The sequence below is a fragment of the Ambystoma mexicanum genome, chromosome 12 (genome assembly GCF_040938575.1).
Source record: "Ambystoma mexicanum isolate Mex_15411 chromosome 12, UKY_AmexF1_1, whole genome shotgun sequence".
Taxonomy (NCBI): domain Eukaryota; kingdom Metazoa; phylum Chordata; class Amphibia; order Caudata; family Ambystomatidae; genus Ambystoma; species Ambystoma mexicanum.
This window is the reverse complement of record NC_090936.1, coordinates 1,228,690,177-1,228,709,922: the sequence shown is the minus strand read 5'-3', so window position 1 is coordinate 1,228,709,922 and position 19,746 is coordinate 1,228,690,177. Positions and strand designations below refer to the sequence as shown.

At 47.8% G+C, this 19,746-nt stretch overlaps 1 protein-coding gene across 3 annotated transcripts in view; it reads right to left on the bottom strand.

The window, feature by feature from the left end:
- SLC41A2 (solute carrier family 41 member 2) overlaps positions 1 to 19,746 on the bottom strand; it is a 705,927-nt gene that overhangs the window by 120,187 nt on the left and 565,994 nt on the right. The window contains exon 10 of one of the 3 annotated variants that reach the window (XM_069629902.1): positions 15,679 to 16,181. The exons of the other annotated variants lie outside the window; for them this stretch is intronic. Within the exon in view, the coding sequence (XP_069486003.1) occupies positions 15,694 to 16,181 (488 nt within the window). The 3' untranslated portion in view covers positions 15,679 to 15,693. Of the gene's footprint in view, positions 1 to 15,678; positions 16,182 to 19,746 lie in introns of those variants that run through there. 3 annotated transcript variants of the gene reach the window in all.

Here is a 19,746-nt window from a genome sequence, read left to right as displayed (position 1 = left end):
GTGACTCTTCAGGTGTTAAAATGAGTATGGAGAGACTGGTTTCTCATTGAGAATAAATGTGCACGCAATTTGGAAAGTGGATTACTGAGTAAAATCAATCCGTTTTACCATCTTTCACCAATCGTGAAATAACAGGCAGGTTACACAGGGGACAGCTGCAGAGCCCTATTGGTAGCAAGTATAGATGGGCAGAGGACATTCATCCTCAGTGTCTAGACAAGGGCAGCCACAGGAGTTCTGGAATGAGTTCCAATCACACGTGTGTTTATGTGATAGTGTGGTTTATAATCTCGCCCTTGCTGTGTTTATCATGAGAACTTGATGACGAGGCAATTAACACATATGTAACATTAATGATCAACACATCCTTAGCTAATAAACCCTGCATGCTGTGCTGGAAACGCAGAAACTGCAATCTACAGCTAACTGAGGGAGCGGACTTAGACAGGCATTTTGCTAAAACAAACATTGGCAAAGCCAATAGATATGCTGTTGCAGTTCATTGAATTGTACATTTACAGGTAGGAATTTGTGTTGTATGCATTAAGAATAGACAGCACTAAAAGAAACATGAACCCTCAAGGAATGGTTGTCACCTGACATATTATGATAGATAGAATTGTGAACATTAGCCTGCGTCACATCTAGATGGAATTGTGAATATTGGCATGTCCACACTTGGATAGAATTGTGAACGTTGGCCTGCGTCGCATCTAGATAGGTCTTTGATTGAAGGATTGCATGCCCGCGCCTAGATAAACTTGAATGTTAGCATGTGCCACACTTAGAACTGTGAACACCAGCCTGCGCCGCATCTAGATAAGATTGTGAATGTTAGCATGCCCACACCGGGATATAATTCTGAACATTGGCCTGCGCGGCTTCGGGATGGGATTGTGAGGGCCAGCAAGTGCCACACTTAGACAAAACTGTGAATGTTAGCATGCTATAGGTCAAGTAACCCACTAACCAATTTAACCTCAAACTCTGCATACTTATCTCACTCAAAAACTCACACAACCATCTCTCGCACAACAAGCCGCAAGCACTTCACAACACCGCAACAACACATAAGCCGGAGCAACAGCACACGCAGACTGACACCGATCCAATACCTGCACCAAAGCTCAGCACCCGGCGTATACCGAGTTGAAGCTGCCAACAGAACACCACTCCTCTCACTAGCCTACTCCCTCTTCACCTTACTAACCCATCCCACCTTATCGTTTTCAGATCCGCCAGAGCGCCTGGGGACCAATTCCGTTGGTGACGGTGCGCGATACAAATACCTTTAACATTTAACCTGACATATTATATGGCCTTTTAGCCTTTGTTGGCTGTTTTAATACTTGTAACGTTGCAAATCGACAGCTGAGATGCAAACTCTGTAGCTTACACAGACTGCTATGAAAAAGCATTAAATGCTTTTGATCTCTATGCCACCGAGCATGGCATCATCAAAAAGGGTAAAACATGACCAAATCCCAAAGCCATAAATGATGTCCAACAGAACAATGTAAACCCGCACAACCAGTTCACTACAGAGCCCAAATGTAGGAGTGTACCACTCCAGAATAGAATACAATCATACATGTGAAATGAGACCTTGTGCTTGAGAAAGTGAACAGCCTGATGCAAGATGAGAATATGGTGCTGTACCAAGACTCATGGCCTGTTTGCCAGGCATGCCCATGAAAATAGGGTGTGGACATTCATGTAAACATGCTAGTTATAATTAATGCAAGGACATTCTAGTAGAGGGAAAGCCATATGCCCCTTTCCAAGTTCTAAACCATTGGGCAGCATTCATGCCTTAATATTCCCCTCCAGAACGCCTGAAGCAGCCGCTCTACACAAGCCTAAAGCAGCCGCTCTACACAGGACTGAAGCAGCTGCTCTACACAGGTTGCAACTGGGTCCCTCAGTTGGTTGCCGGGTTTGAGGCATAAATGGAACATAAGCATTTGCTATTAAGTGTGAAACTTGCAGGAAAGCAAAATTCTCATAAATTACACATCACACATCACATGTTATGCTTTCAGTGTCCAGCCACTTACAAACACTCCATGCAGACTTTCATGCAGCCTTCGTTTGTGTCATTACCACCCAGACAGACGCCACACTAACCTATCCAAGAAAGGGAAAACGAGGGATAGCAAGCATATGGGGAAGCGAGAACTAAGGAGCGACAAATACATACGGAGGGGTGAAAGAAGAAAAGATCAATTAAGTAATATAGAGGTGGCAGAGAGGAGAATATGCCGACTGAGCAACTGAAACAGTGTGATTAGGGCAAAGGACTATGACGAAAGGGAAGGACAGTGATGAAGGCCTATGTGTGGAAGGAGGACTGTGCTGAAGAATTGTGACAAAAGAATGGCTGTCCCAAAGGAGAAGGATTGCGATGAACGAAAGAACATGGGGACTGTGCCAAAGGAGGACCATGCGCCAACAAAGGAGGAGTATCGTGCACTGTGGTAAGGCCATGCACTGATGCACGTGAACTGACTGCAGGTGGTTAACAGCATGACGGTCAGTAGGTTTTAATGTCATTGGGAAGAACTGCAAGCAATAGGAGTTGCCCTAAAGTAAACGGTGAGCAGAGGGGTGTCAACACAAAGTGGGGTTTGCTTACATGTGTAACACCTTGTATGGTTCTCACCCTATTCTTAAAAGTTCTAGCCTCTCCTTGAGACGCTCGATCCTACAAAATGAAGTCTCAAAATGGGTGGCCAACAAAAATATCCAAAAACTAATCTTAAGGAACTAAAAGAATAACACTAAATGTTCCAAAGGTTTGGTCAAAGCAAGCACACAAACCAAGACTTCAAAGTCCAACAGGTGGCCGCAGAAGTTTAAAAATAAAAAAGTATTTATTTCATGGAAACTACCAAGAAAACAAAGCATTTCTGGCACAGAAGTGCTTACAAAACTATTTAATGTTCATTTACAAAGGCTAGGGCCAATGTCCTTAACAATGGGCGAGAGGATGTGCAGGGCAGGTAGAAATAGGCGGCTCGGACAAGTACAGTAGAGCATAATATAGGAACTGGATAGTGTAGGAAGTGCTAAGTTTAAGGGTGACGGGGTGAGGGATGAGTGCTGTGGGGCTGTCGTAGAGAAGTAGGGGGAAAGGAGAACAGGGAGATGTTGTAGCGTAGAATGCTTTGCAAGTGCTTCTTCAGAAAGGAGGAGAGCAAGGAGGGTGGATTTCAATAGAGAGAGTGGGAGTAGTGTGGATAGCGAGAGGAAGAGCATTCCAGAGTAAGGGAGTGACGAGGGAGCAGAAATGAGAGGGAGAACAAGGGGCATGCGAGGTGGCAAGGAGGTGAGCCAAGGATGTTCGTACGGAGCAAGGGGGAGAGTAGGGAGTGAGATGGACTGATAGGTAGAGTGGGGCATGCCCGTCTAAAGGTTTGAAGATGAGAATGAGTTTATACTTTTACACTCTGTCTTTTAGATAACCAACCTAACTGACGAAGGGCTAGAGAGATGGAGGTGAAGCTGGGAAAGTTGACGAGTAGGCAAACAACAAAGTTAAGGACTTTGTCCAGAGGTGGGTGAAAAAGCATAGTTGGGAAGGCCAGAGAATAGACTTGCACAGTAGTCAGACCGAGAAAGTACTAATAGGAGATTAGGTGCTTAGCCGTGTTGAACAGAAGATGCCTTATAAGAGGAGATTAGGTGCTTAGCAGTGTTGAACAAAAATGCCTTCTAAAAGGAGATTAGGTGCTTCGCAGTATTGAACAGAAGATGCCTTATAAAAGGAGATTAGGTGCTTAGCCGTATTGAACAGAAGATGCCTTATTTTTCTAATGTTGAGGAGATTAAGTCTGGCCGTAAGGCAGATATGCAGATGAAGAGCACAAGGTTTTGAGATGGGTCAAAGGTGAAAACAAGGTTGCAGAAGCAGAGTAGGGAAGGTGGCCAGGAGACAAGAATAGAAGATGGAAGAAATAGCCTGTTTGGATGGGAAGTAGAGAACGTCAGTCTTAGTGTAGTTGAGCATGTGTGAGTGAAATGCCATCCAGTATTTGATGGCGGAGAGACAGTTAGAAATGTTTGACCATAACTCGTCAGATAAGGAAGGAAAGGAGAAGAAGATCTGAGTGTCATTGGCAAAGAGTTGATAGAAGTCATAGGAAGAGATTAAGGTGCCAGAACAGAGGCATAGAGAGGGAGAAGTGGACCCAGGACTGACCCTTGGGGAACACCAACAGTAAATGAGTGGGGATGTAAGGCTGTTCCAGGACACCTGGGAGTGGCTGGGGGTGAGCTATGAAGCTAACCAAGTGAGGGCCTTGTCCCTGATGCCTAGGAGAGATAGTGTTAAGAGAAGGTCAGAATGGTTGACAGTATACAAGGCAACAGATGCAGAGAAGACAAATAGATGAACAATTTGCATGATAAGTGGAAGAGAATGAGTTGCTGGCATTGGCTCCGTTGACTGCAACGGTCGGAATCCAGATTGACGAGGATCACAAAGGTTTTGTGTGACAAGGAACTCAGCGAGTCCGTTGAAAGTGACACAGTCTAGGATTTTGGAAGAGGGAGGTAGACAAAAGACAGGATAACAGTTAGGAACTATGCCAGGTTTCTTATGGATAGGCATGGCGGTAGCAGACTTGTAGGGTGATGGAAAAGTGGGAAAGAGGAGTTGAAGAGGGAAGTAAGATACGGAGCAACACTGGGAGCTATGAGTTTCACTATTAGCGGGCATAGAGGGTCCATGGGGGCACATAAAGGGATAGCACTGAGGAGGTGGTCAAGAATCTGTTCGGGGTTAGTGGAGGCAAAGGAAGACATTGTTGCAGGAGAGGAGGGTGGAGGTGGTGGAGAAAAGTGAGCAGGTGGGGGGAAAAGCAAAGTAAAGCTAGGTCCTTAGCAAAAAGAGTAGAGGAGATGGAGGAGGGTTTCGGAGGGACAGCAAGGTTTCAAAGGTGGTTATTGCGTGCTGCAACATCTTGAAACCTCTTTCTTTATGGTATGGGGAATTCTGGCTTTCTGGATTAACCAGACGGTGGACCTGGTGCCAGGGCTGCAGATGCACATTTAAAGGCATTTTGGGAGGCGTAATTCTGCTGGTCAATATGGTGTATTAACACGTCGCTGGGGGATACAGTGAGCCAGTGGAATCCTTCATCATAAACCCTTTGTGAAGGCACATCAGGTATCAGCCAGACCAGCCCAATCACTGGTGGCTCGCTTCCCCAAAGATGTCAGCATAGTGAGGTTCAGACAACTCACCACAGTGCCAACAAATGAGAACTGTCAGCGCTGTGGCACACCCTCACAGCTAATCCATGCTCAATAATACTCCCTGTTGGAGGTGTGATGAAAATCACATGAACCTAGATAGTGAAGTTGGAGGAAATGTGGGGACCAGCGATGTCTGCTCATTCTGTGCACTCTGGACGTGGTACAAGGGGGACTTCCCAGATCCCTTTCCCATTCCCCGCAGGGCCTAGGTCATAAGTGCCAACCTGTTTCAAGTTGAAGACAACATCTAGGAAACTTTAAATTCATCATCTTTTTTTTTTGGTGACAAAACCCAGAGTGGATTCTAAAATATCTGAATTGGATTCATACATGGACAAATTGCCAGAAACTCTAGAAGCCAGAAGCATCCCCTTTATGCAAAAGTCAAACAATTGGCCACATTCACTACTCAGATATGAATGGGCACTACCACTATCAAAATCTAACACCCTCACAATCCAAAAACCTGGACCGGAAAATCAATAGGTTGCAGGCGCCCCTCCACCCCCAAACTCACCAAAAAAAACAGAGGCACATCCTACCACCCACTCACTACCAAACCTTGGGTCGCTATCACTCCCAAATTACAATGACGTACATAGAATAAAACCTTCACTGGATTTCCGGCACGGGTATTGGACATGTGAAGGAGCAGAACAGATCAAATGGTCAGGGACCACGAGGAACTGAAAAGGACTGTCGCAAAGAAAACCTGCATAGAAGAGGAAAAGCTGCAGGTAGCTAGTGTGGGGCCATGCACAGCATCTCTTCAAGCGAACCATACAGCTTACCAACAACCCATCAAGGAAGCCTCCAGACTCCGTCCATCACCAAGGCAAACTTGAGATGAAACCCATACATATCCTTTTACATGAACATATTTGAAAAGAATACGCAGTAAAAGTGAACTTTTCAGTATGCAGAGTGATTTTCTGCCTACTGGTGGATCTAAAGATAAAGCCTCCTAGGATACAGGCCACAAATATCAACAAACCCCTATAAAAATGACAACCCCTGGATTTACCAGAAAAGCGCCAAGAATTATGAAGTGGGAGGAGATCGACAACCTATAGGAAAGCAACCATATCGAACACTAAACCGGAAATCAAGCTGGCTGACCCATTTCTTGAAACCTTTGCTCCCTCACAGTCTGTTACCAATACAGATTTGGACCCTTCCCCTTCCTACCAATGACTGACAGCTACCCTTAGCCCACCCACAAAAAGAGTCCAGTGCTTGTCTTGCATCCAGATAAAGCAGATGTACCTGCTGCAGCTCCATTGAAACAAGAGGCGGCTGCTGCCTGGAGCAATCCCTTAATACACAGCAAGACTGCTACCTGGAGGATTCCCTTGATACACAGGGAGTCTGCTACCTGGAAGACTCCCTTGAAACACAGGGAAGCTGCTACCTGGAGGATTCCCTTGATACACAGGGAGGCTGCTGCCTGGAGGACTCCCTTGAGACATGGGGAGTCTGCTACCTGCAGGACTCCCTTGAGACACGGGATGCTTCTGCCTGGAGGACTCCCTTGAGACATGGGGAGGCTGCTGCCTGGAGGGCTCCCTTGAGACACAGGGAGGCTGCTGCCTGGAGGGCTCCCGTGAGACACAGGGAGGCTGCTGCCTGGAGGATTTCCTTGAGAAACCGGGAGGCTGCTGCCTGGAGGACTCCCTTGATGCACAGGGATGCTGCTACCTGGAGGACTCCCTTGAGACACAGGGAGTCTGCTGCCTGGAGGACTCCCTTGATACACAGGGATGCTGATACCTGGAGGACTTCCTTGAGACACAGGGAGGCTGCTGCTGCCTGGAGCACTCTCTTGAGGCACGGGGAGGCTGCTGCCTGGAGGACTCCCTTGAGACATGGGAAGGCTGCTGCAGCCTGGAGCATTCTCTTGAGACACAGGGACGCTGCTGCCTGGAGGACTCCCTTCCTTGAGACACAGGGAGGCTGCTGCTTGGAGGACTCCCTTGAGACACGGGGAGGCTGCTGCTGCCTGGAGGACTCTCTTGAGACACAGGGACGCTGCTGCCTGGAGGACTCCCTTCCTTGAGACACAGGGAGGCTGCTGCCTAGAGGACTCCCTTGAGACACAGGGAGGCTGCTGCCTGGAGGACTCCCTTGAGACACAGGGAGGCTGCTGCCTGGAGGACTCCCTTGAGACACAGGGAGGCTGCTGCCTGGAGGACTCCCTTGAGACATAGGGAGGCAGGTGCCTGGAAAATTCCCTTGAGACACAGGGAGGCTACTGCCTGGAGCACTCTCTTGATATACAGCAAGGCTGCTGCCTGGAGTATTCCCTTGAGACACGGGTAGTCTGCTGCTTGGAGGATACGCTGTCCATGAGGGACTCCGTCGAGCCGACGTCACCGGATGTTATGAGTAGGACGCACGACGCCCGTAGCCTCAGTTGTAGTTTTTTCCCCAGAACGTGTGGCACCAATCTTCTGCCATTGTGACCACAGAAAGCCTTGTGGAAATGGAAGCTGCAATTGCATAAGAAATTCTGTCGCAGGGCAGGCTGGGAGGGTACAATGTGGAATACCTCGTCGGAACATCCCATCGAAAGAACGTTACCAGGTAAGAAAGTAACTTGTTCTTCGAAAGGATAGGTTCCTCCGACGTATTCCACATCTATGACAGACTCCCAAAGCAGTACCAACGTATGGAGGTGGGAAAAGAATTTAGAATTTTAGAATGCCCAATTAAATTGCAGAATAGAGGACCGCCTTGCCAAAGGCCAAATCCTGCCCATGGATAGAATCCAGGGAGTAGTGCCTAAAGAAAGTATGGACAGAGGCCCATGTGGTTGCTTCACAAATGTTACCAATGGGAACACCCCTCTGCAGAGCAGTAGAGGCAGCCACACCCCTGGTAGAATGGGCCCGTAAGCCTACCAAAGGGTCCTTACCCACCAGGCAGTAACATTCAGAAATTGTTGCAATAATCCATCTAGAGAAAGTCTGCTTAGTAACAGCTTGTCCCAAACGCCTTCCAGCGTATCCTACAAAGAGCTGATAGCCCACTCTGACCAGGGACATGTGCGAGATGTAGAAACTTAAAGCTCTCCTACGATCCAACCTATGGAGCCTCTCCTCTTCCTTACCAGGATGCAGAGTAGGATAAAACACCGGAAGAATGACCTTCTGGCTTAAATGAAATTCCGACATGACTTTTGGAAGAAAAGACGGACGAATCCTAAGGACAACCCTGTCTTTATGAAACACTGTGAAGGGTGGCTTAGCAGATAGTGCTTGCAACTCACTCACTCTGCGAGCGGAAGGAACCGCAACTAAAAATACAGTTTTAAAGGTCAACAGTCTCAAAGGACAAGAATGTAAAGGCTCAAATGGAGCACTCATTAGGAATTTTAGAACCATGTTCAAATCCCAACCGGGCACCTGGAAAGGAGACGTGGGAACACATTAGTGAGCCCTTTCAGAAACTGAGAAATTGTAGGAATCTTAAAATAAGAACACTCCTCAGACGAGCGCTTTAATATAGACCGCGCCGCCAGGTAACCTTTAATGGTACCCACTTGCAGGCCCTTGTGGGCCAAAGAAAGCAAAAAAGATAGAATGATAGGAATGTCACATGAAAAAGGATCCACATTCTGAACCCTGCACCAGTCGCAGAACTTTCTCCAACGGCAACGGTACAGGGACTTTGTTGCAACACCTCCATCACGTCTTCATGGAGGTCCCAATCCTTATACCTCAACCTTTCAGAACCCAAGCATGAAGGCTGAGAGACTTCACCTCTGGATGGAGAACCTGACCCCCCCTCCCGTGAGAGCAGATCATCTCGGTAGGGAAGGGCAGATGGACATGTCGAGAAGGTCCGGGTACCATGTTCTCCGGGCCCATGCCGGAGCAATGAGGATCATTCGGGAACCGAACCTCCGTAACCTCTGCAGCACTTCCAGAATGACAGGGACTGGAGGAAACGCCTACAGTAGTGGGAAGGACCACTTCACTACGAACGCGTCCCCTAAGGCTCCTCTTGGAGGAAATTCCCGCAAGCAGAATCTTTCGCACTTCGGGTTGACACTGGTGGCGAAGAGATCCACTTGTGGGGTCCCCCAAAGGGCGAAGATCTCCAGGAGAATCTCCTGAGCCAGCTCCCACTCGTGAGTGACCGTGCTCTGCCTGCTCAGAGCGTCCGCCGCCTCGTTTTTATCTCCGGCCAGAGGAACTGCCGAGATCCAAATTTCCTGCTGGATGGCCCAGAACCAGAGCTGCATCGCCTCTCTGCACAGAGGAAGTGACCCTGCCACCCCCCCTTTTTGTTGAGGTAGTGCATGGCCACTGTATTGTCCGTCAGAATCAGGACATTCTTTCCCCGCACAGATGGCAGAAAAGCCTTCAGAGCTAGCCTGACAGCCCGCAGCTCCAACAGGTTGATATGGAGTCTGGACTCTGACGGACGACCGCTGACTGTCAACTCGTTGGCATGAGATACCCATCCCATGAGGGATGCGTCCGTCACGATCGTCACCTAGCCAGGGTAGCCAAAATGGATTCCCCTTCATCAGATTGCCTTCGACGGCCCACCACAGAAGTACCTGGGCGACCGAAGGCGGCACCTGAACGGGATCCGACATCCTGCTGGAGGACTGCGACCACTGTATCTTGAGAGCCTACTGCAGAGATCTCATCCGCAGCTTGGCCTCTGGCACCAGAAGAATGCAGGATGCCATGAGGCTGAGCAACCTCAAGAACTCTAATGCCGGGAGACTCTGGGCATGTCAAAACTTGTTCACCATCTGCAGAATGTGATGAACCCTCACCTGGGGAGGGAAACCGCCCCAGGGATGTGTCGAGCACTGCTCAGAAGTACTGGAGCCGCTGGGTAGGTGTCAAGTGGGACCTCTAAGTTGAGGGAGAAGCCCAGCCTGTGAAGGGAGTGGCAGGTGACCGACAGATGATCCAGTACTTGCTCGGGAGAGTGCGCCCTGAGCAACCAATCGTCCAGGTAGGGGTAGACGTGAATCCCCCTTTCCTGAGATACGCTGCCACCACCACCATGAGCTTGATGAAGACCCTCGGGCGGAGGTCAATCCGAACGGCAGGACCCGAAACCGAAAGTGCGAGTCGCCAACCGCGAACCTCATGGTACTTCTTGTGCTTGGGATGGATCGGCACATGAAAGTAAGCGTCCTTAGGTCAAGAGAAACCAACCAGTCCTGAAGTTGAAGGGCCTGGAGGACTTGAGAAAGAGTAACCATCTTGAACTTGTCCTTCCTGAGGAGCTTGTTCAAACCAAGCAAGAACATGATGGGTCTCAATCCCCTGTCTTTTTTCGGGATAAAAAAATATGGGGAATACCATCCCTCGTTCTTCTCTGCTACAGGCACCAGTTCTATGGTGCCTTTCTCCAGCAGGGATTTGATTTGCTGCGACTCTTCAAAGAGAGATTCCCTGGTGGATTGTCGTGAGACCTCTGCCGGAAAGGAATACAGTAGCCGTGGGCTATGATTTCCAGAACCCACACATCTGAAGTAATGGCACGCCATTCTACAAGATGCTGCGCCAGCCTTCCCACAACCGGCGAACCATGGGACATGGCCTCATGATTGAGCTGAAGCGGCTGCAGCACTGCCTGAGGGCAAAGAGGCAACTGCTCGAGCGGCCTTGGCACCTCGAGTGCCCTGTTTTCGAGTACCCTCTTTTCCACCTCTGGTACCCCTACGTTGGCCAGTTTGACTTGCAGCTCCCCTCGATCTACCAAAGGTAGAGTAGTATCGAAAGGAACCTCCCCTCCATTGCTGTCCCCTAGGACGAAAAGGCGGTGGTTGGCGGATTACAGCACGCAACGACTTTGCTGCAGCCTTTGCGGTCTGCAACCTCTCAAGCCTATCGTCAGCCTTGCTGCAAAAAAGATGGTCACCATTAAAGAGCAAACCCGACTTCCGTAACCACGCAAATCTGCGCATCACGGTGCTCGCCACCATGGACCGGCTGACACAGTCTGCCACGTCCAGACCCGATTGAATGGATTCACACATGGCATCCTTGCCATCCTGTACAAGGGCAAGACAGCCATCCCGTTCCTCCCCTTCGGGAATATGTTCAGCCGCTAACGAAACAATTCCACAGAGTGTGAGTGAAACGTGCTAAGGCACACACGGAGTTGGCTGCTTTCAAAGCCATACCCCCTGAAGAAAAGACTTTGTTCGCCCAACCGTCAAAACGTTTGTCGTCCCTAGCAGGAGGGATGGTAGGGTACGACGACTGTTTTGCGGGGGCCGTAGCCGCCTGCACAGCCAAACTCTCCGGAGTAGGGTGCATGGACAAGTAGTCGGGGTCACCACTGGCTGGCCGATACTTTTTCGGCAATGACTTACCCACTGCCGGGAGACTCTCCGAAGCAGTTCAAGCCGCCGCCACCCTTCTTTGCAAGGCCATATGGAATGGCAGGGCCGGGTCAGTTGGAGGACCTTGGTCCAAGATCTCTGTCAGGTCATCCTGCAGAAAATCCACTGGTGGCGCAGACCACCCCAAGTACTCGGTCACCCTCCACATGAGCCGCCGTTACAAAGACTCGGCGTGCGTGCTAGGCTCAGGCCTGCCGAACTCAACCTCCGGAGAGGTGTCCAGACCACTGGCGTTGTGCAAAGACTGACGCAGGCCTTCCATCTGGCTATGACCAGACAATAAGGTCGTCAGGAACCTCATCAGGAACCAAACCTTCCTCAGACCCTTCCTCCACCTCAGAAATATAATCCAGAGGCTGGAACAAATCCCTGGAAGAGGGCACAGAAAAAGGCTCAAATACAAGCCTCACTGACTTTTTCAGGGCCTTCCTCTGAGTTTCCACTGATACACGGGGTACCTCCGGTAAAGCCTCCACAAAAGGCGTTGAGGGCTTCGACGGAATCGGCGTCTAGCGTGGCGACGATGGCTTTGACACAAACCTCGAGGGCGGAGCCCCGAGCGTGTCCTTCGACGGCCTCGGCGCCGATGGCATCGATGACTTCCTCGGAGGCGGAGCCTCGAGAGAGTCCCTCGACGGACATGGCGCCGACGTCTTCTTAGAAGACCACACAGGTTCCACCGGTCTCGTGGGCGTCGAAGACCGGGACCTGGAGCGGGCATGGCCACCTTGTCCGATCAGGACCTCGACGGCTCCCGATGATCGCGCCTACCGCCCGAGCCCGAAGGCGTGCGAGCGGTGGCCTTAGCACGTTACTTGCCGGCTTCCTTCGAAGGCGCAGACGGAACGGAGCCCTGCGATTGGAAAATCGCCATCATCTCCATATGAAATGCCTCCCATTCCGCAGGAGAAGAATGCTTGTTGGGACAAGCAACCCGCCAACGGGCAGAGTCCTCGGACGAGGACGGGGAAGGCGACCGATGGCGGCGCTTCCACGAGTGCCTCGAAGAGGCGGAGGAATGGCGGCAACCACTCCGGGACCAAGACCCTCCGGACTTACGCCGACGATGCGGAGAGTCGCCTCTCGAATCGTCGGTCGAAAGCTCAGCGGATTTCGACTTTCAGGGCTTGGAAACCCTACGTACAGAAAGCTTCTTCTTCCGCTCCCGCAAGGCCTTTGACGTTAACGACTGGCAATCGTCACAGTCATCCGTGGCGTGGTCCTCACCGAGGCACCAGAGGCAGACGTCGTGCAGGTCCGTAAGTGACATCTTGGAACCGCAGTCCCGACACTTCTTGAATCCCGACCGTGGGGTATAAGAAGACAAAGACATGATATCTTCACAAAACACCAAGTTCAAAGATCCGATAGAATCAGAAGAACCGAGGCCCGCCGAGATCTCTGAAGCGAACACGTTCACGGAAAAAACGGAACTGAAGCTGAGGAAACAGAAAAAATACAATATTACGGCTGTTACACCGAGCAAAGGAAAATACACCGACACAGGCTTGTAAAGATTCCCAGAATCTTTATTACAAAACTGAACACTATTCAACAAAGTACACCAATAGCTATTTGGCCGTCAAACATCACAGAGACCACCAGCAGGGTTCAATGTGAGCAGTGAGAGAATTTCCTAGCTGGACATCGACGCATTTATACAATTTGTAATATGATGTCCAGCCCCCTTACAGGTTAATCATGTACTGGGCTAGGGTCGCGCCAGGTTCACTTTCCTAATTTACATATCTCGTGCATGCGGTTTACTTTTCAATACATTTACTAACACACTCCATTATTCTTCAATTTAACATTTACACTCTTTACATATTGTTTTAATACAGACCAAACAATGTTTCGCATATTATAGCATTACTGTTCTTGTATACTTGTAGTTTAACATTGCTAATTCAAGTAATCCCCTGCTCCTGAGGTCAACAAAGGACAAGGTCTACATGACCCTAACATGTAGCCTGAGGACAGGTTGGACATTAACTCCCCTACAGAGGTTGGAGAGGTTAAGGCAAGAACAAGGACACACGAGACGGCCATTTTAGATTACAGGGTGACTTTGTATAAAACCCCAAAATGGCGGTTTCTAACCTAAAATGGAGGCTTGATTCAAGATGGCGGTTTACATCAATTTCTAAGGTCAAGACCTTGCCGCAGAGAGTTATTCGCGTACAATTTTAAGCAACTTGGTGTAGGCCAATATACATACAAATTGTTTGTAATAAGAGGCATAATTTAATATCCGGTTTGACAAACCCTCCTTTTGGCCTATGCCAAGTGCTAATACTACTTCTGATTTGCTTGCTAGTAACTCCATGCGTCATCGTCCATACACCCCGAATCATTGTTGGACATATCTATTGCCATTAGGTCTGATACCAGAGTTTCTTTCAACACATCTCTTTGGAGAGCTCCTTTGGGGCATATATTTTATTCCCTAATACACTTGTTGCTTGCGCGCAACATCCCCCTAATACTGAGCATATACCAGGGAGACACTGTATACAACAACAAAGAAACAGAAAACTTCCCAAGATAATCAGTAGGGCCGAGAACAACTTCCATCCCCATGACCGTAGGACGTCCCAAAACCATGTAACAAGTTCCCAATTTCCCTCAGGAACATGTACTTCTGAACTAAGAACATGTAGATTTTGGATCGCCCTAAAGATCGTTGGAGGAGTCTGGAACGTAAACGCAGCAAGCGGACCCCACTAATTTACATTCTCCTCCTCGCTATGCCAGGATGACATCTAATGCCATCCGGTTCTGAAGAGCAACTAATCTTATCGCTCTCTGCTCTAACGTCATATTATAGACTATGTCAGTGGTCCGATTGATGGTCCTCTCCAATACTCTCGGTAGACCCCTAATATCTTCCGAATTCGTAATTTGCCCAACAAATGGCACAAAGGGTTTCATAATATCTCCTAGAGTTTGCGCTGGAGTATCCCCTTTTACACCTCGTTGTGGACAAGTCTTTGAAATTTCTGTAGTACTGGCAATAAATACCCCAGGTAATAGAATCCCTAAATAACAGGTTCCTTGCCAATCCCTGGGCAACCACGGAAATGCCACATTACCGCAAACAAAATAGGCAGGTTCGCCTACATACAGAGGTCTGTTTTCACTAGTCAAATTCGCAACGTTAGCGCTCTTTCTAAAATTTCCCATTGACCGTGTTCCATTCCTCTGTATGCAGAAAGATACTGAATAGGGGCTATGGTTAACAGAATAAGATGGAGGCGTGGCATCCTTATTGCCCATAGGAGCCATTTTGAAAGAAATGAAAGACTGAAAAGGACGAGAAAATCTTTCAGAGGGCCTAACAGAAGCATCGTTTGGCTTACTTCTATTTGCAAAAAGCGAGCATCCTAGGGGCATCAAAACATTCTTTTCAAAACTATTTAAATTTGTACCATCAAAGTTCCCTGAGATGCTGTCATTCCATCGACCAAAAAATAGTGCTCTAAGAGAAGCGTAACAGGCAGTTGTCAGAGGCAAAGGGTAAATATACCAACCTAGTCCCTTATCCCCATGTTGCGGTAGATCTGTACAGATCCAGCAATTGGTCTTATTAAAAATTGCATGAGTGGCATTCATTATTAACAAAAGGGTATTATTCTGATAATTCCGTCTATGCAAAGAATTTCTAGGCGACAAAGTATGCAATTGCACAGAGGGAGTGGGAATCACAGATACATTTTCAATAGGTAAAAAGTCCTCTAACGGATATGCTTCTTCCAGATACCATAACCCAAACCCAAAAGTCATTACAAATCCAGAAATTAGTACAAGAAGGCAACAATACACTTTGAGGGACCCCTTACATACTTGATCATTGTCTCTGCTAGTCACATTGTTATCTAAAAGTTCAGTACGCGCGGTAGCGGGTGCAGGCATCTTAGTCTTCAATCGAGTTGCGCGTCTTCTTAATGTCTTTCCCACAACCCTTAGCCAACAGAATCTTCCCGTACAATCGGGCCAAAAAGACAAGCTCTCAAATGATATTCTCAGTCGCACAGCCAGACCATGCTGTACATTTACTTCCTTGGGCGCAAATTATATTTTGCAGTTTCTGGTGGGAACAAAATGTCGTCACTTCCTCCTGGAAGTGGCGAACGGACGGAAATGGGATCAAGAAAGGATTGATCCGGAAGTTCCACTGTTGGGGAGTGCGGAGACAAGATGGCCGTTTTGTCCGGCCTTGCAGATTCTGAAGCGGTCTCCGATTCTCCCTTGTTGGTTGTTGCTGTTTCAGGCACGCTAGTTACAGCAGTGGGAAGAGATTCTGTGTCTTCTGTATCGTATGGCACGGGCTGTGGGATCCGTTTGGTGTGCGTCGCATGGATCCAGCGTTTACGACCCGCTACCCGCACGGCAGTCTGGGTGACTAGCAGGATTTGGTAGGGGACCCTTCCACCGAGGTGCAAGGCAAGATGACCTCTCAAAAACCTTTGTGAGGATCCAGTCCCCCCGGTCGTAGACTGTGACCGGGGCCCTCGTAATGCACAGGTAATGCCTCTCATACCTAGTGATAAATTGAAAACATATTTTTTGTCAACTGGTTACAGTAGTCTGAAAGAAGCACATTTTCTATATCCTGTAATGAGCGACTTTTTTGGCATACCCCAAATATTAGCAGGTCTCCCCATTACTACCTCAAAGGGAGAGAGCCCAGTCTTAGTTTGAGGGGTCGTTCTCATCGATGGTAACACAATTGGTAAGGCGTCCGGCCATTTTAGCTTGGTGCCAGCACACGTTTTAGCGAGTTTGTTCTTTATAATGCCGTTGTGCCTTTCCACTAATCCGGCACTCTGGGCATGTCTAGCTGAATGGAACCGCTTGTCAATCTGTAATCCTTTGCATATTTGTAGGATTACAGCAGCGATAAAGTGTGGCCCATTATCCGACCAGATGACTCTCGGCAGAGTTTTTGCCCTGGTTATGGCCGTTGCATCTCTAACAGGGAAGGCCTCAACCCACTTACTAAAGACACAAATGACAACCAACACATATTTAAGATTGTTGCAACGTTCCATTTCAATAAAATCAAAGTGAATAACCTAAAAAGGGAACAGAAGGTGGAGAGACATTTCCTCTAGGAGTCGCAGTTCCTTTTCCTACATTGTGCTGCAAGCAGACCATGCACCCTTGGACAAAGCGCTCCGCAATTTTGAAAATCTTATCATTGGCCCATACACTGTAGCATTTTAGTCAATTTACGCGCGCAGACATGTGTCGAACCATGAGCCATAATAACCATCATTGTAATGTAGGCGTCAGGGCGTAACCATTTCCCTTCAACATTGTCTACCCAACACCCATCATCCAATCATCCTGCACCCTCGATCCATCTCTTAGTTTCCTCTATGGTAGCATCTGCTTGAATATCTTTTACAACATCAATACTTTCTCCCAAAGTGCAAACATTCACAACTTCTTTTACAGCGTACATTTCTGAACTGCAATCAGTGGCAGTCTGTTTAGCTATCTGATCGGCAAAGGCATTCCCTTTTCCTATATCATCTGTAACTTTTTGATGTGCTGAACATTTTATGATAGCTAACTGAACAGGGAGTGCAAGTGCTGAAAGTAATCGCACTATTAAAGTGCCGTGCTGGATTTTCGTTCCGTGCGAGGTCAAGAAACCTCGTTCTTTCCAAAGTCTACCGAAATTGTGGGCCCCCCCAAAGGCATACTGACTGTCAGTATATATATTCACTGTACGCCCTTCAGAAAGCTCACAAGCTCGAGTTAACGCTATAATTTCTGCGGCCTGCGCAGAGTTATGCATAATTCTTTTAGTTTCCACAACCGTGCTTAAAGTAGTGACAGCATAAGCAGCCGTGGATGTACCGTCTGAAAGTTTAAAACAAGAGCCATCACAAAATAGCTCTCCTTGAGGGCTATTCAAAGGCATGTCTTTCAAATCGATTCTGCCTTTAGTCTCTCTGTCATATAAAGGCAATCGTGTGACATATTGTCATCATCAACAGTATTTTGAGAGACAGGTAAAAGTTCAGCTGGATTTAATACGCAACACCTCTGATCAGTTCATATCTTGTCAATCGTGCAGAAGTGAGGTGTTGCGTTTGAGTTCTATTCAATAGAATATCTACAGAGTGAGGTATCATTAGGGTTAATGCATGACCCAGGACCATTCCCTCAATCTGTTTTACAGAGGCAGCAGCAGCAGCAACAGCGCGCAAACATCTTGGCAAAGCGCATGCTACAGGATCAAGGGCGGAGGAATAGTAGCCGCACGGCCTATTCTTCCCTCCATGTTCCTGCGTTAACACAGCCAAAGCACATCAATCACGTTCATGCACAAACAATACAAAGGCCTTATCATAATTCTGAGTTCCGAAAACCGGCGCTGAGCACAGCGCGGATTTGAGAAATTCGAATGCTGTCTGGTGTTCCAAGGTCCATGGCAATGGCAAAGAAATGCCCTTCTTTGTCAAAGCCAGAATTGGTTTAATCGTTAACGAAAAATTCGGGATCCACAATCTACAATAAGAAGCCATACCTATTAAGGCTCTAACTTCCTTTTGCGTATTTGGGACAGGCATACCAGAAATGGTCTTTATTCGTTCAGGTGTCAACCGTCTTCCCTCCTTTGACAGGAGATAGCCTAAATAGGCGACCTCCTGGCAACAATATTGGAATTTCTTAAGTAAAACTTTGTGGCCATGTTTTGCTAGATGACAAAGCAACAACACGGTGCCTTCTTTACAGGCACTCTCAGAATCAGCAGCCAAGAGGAGGTAATCTACGTACTGCAGTAACATGCAAGTAGTAGGCAACTCGAGGGTATCAAGCTGCTCTTTCAATGCCCTACTATAAATACTTGGACTCTCACTGTACCCTTGTGGTGCACGAGTGAATGTAATCGTGCGTCCACCTAGGGTAAACGCAAACAAATACCTGCTATCCTTGTGTATGCGAATACTGAAAAACGCGTTTTTAAGATCAACAACGCTAAAGTGAGTGGCAGAAGCCGGAATCATGGTTAATATCGTTGTAACATCAGGTACAATAGGAAATTGAGGAGCCACAATTTTGTTAATAGCGCGTAAATCAATTATAAAACGAAAAGGAATCGCATTATCACCTTTTTTGTATACTGGCAAAATGGGGCTGTTACATATGCTACCCGTAATCTCCTCAATTACTCCACGATGTACAAAATCAGAAACTATACATTTCAAAGCCTGTTCGCCTTCAACTGAGATCTTATATTGCGGGATGCAAGGCAATTTTACTACATGTTTCAAAATAATTTTAACAGGTTCAATTTGGAGAATGCCCACATCATTATCATCAATTGCCCATAAGCATTCCGGAACATTACTAAATTCTGGCGGTAAAGGTCGAGTCAAAAACTGAGAGGCGAATGATTGCTGGGATGAAATTGTTAGCCGAATTCCATCCGGAGAACAATGAATTACTGCGTGTAATGCCTTAAACAAATTTAGCCCCAGCAAGTTTTCCCCACAATTTGTGGTAAGTAGAAATGGACACTGTTCCGTGAAGGGACCCAGTGTTATCGGTACCGGCAAAGAGACCGCACAAACTACAGGTGTGCCTGAAAACCCTACGGAAACGTTGGATTGCCCTGACAGGGGAATATTTGGAACCCGTGAATGATCAATGGAACATTTCTGTGCTCCTGTATCTACTAAAAATAGATGCTTCCTATTTCCCACCACCATCTGAACATAGGGGCCTTTCTGATGAACGGGAATAGGCGTAGGTTCCAAATCCTGCTTCGGGCAATCCTAGCGGAACAACATATTATCAAAAGGAAGCTCTTCGGAGAGGTACGCGGCAGAAGGGTGATCAAAAATGTTTTTATTATCCACATTCGAAACTTGCTTATCTTGTGAAGGAGGTTGCTGTGATTCTGGTGTAAACTGACCTCTGCCAGGGCCCCCTGCACCTGGGCGACCTCTGGATCATCTACTCATGTTCCCAAATGACCTTTGCTGTAAGGTCGGACATTGTGCGCGCCAGTGGCCTTCCTGCCGGCAATAGGCACACTGGTTAATTGTTACCGGAGCCAAGGGCGCATTTCCCTGTGGAATGTACTG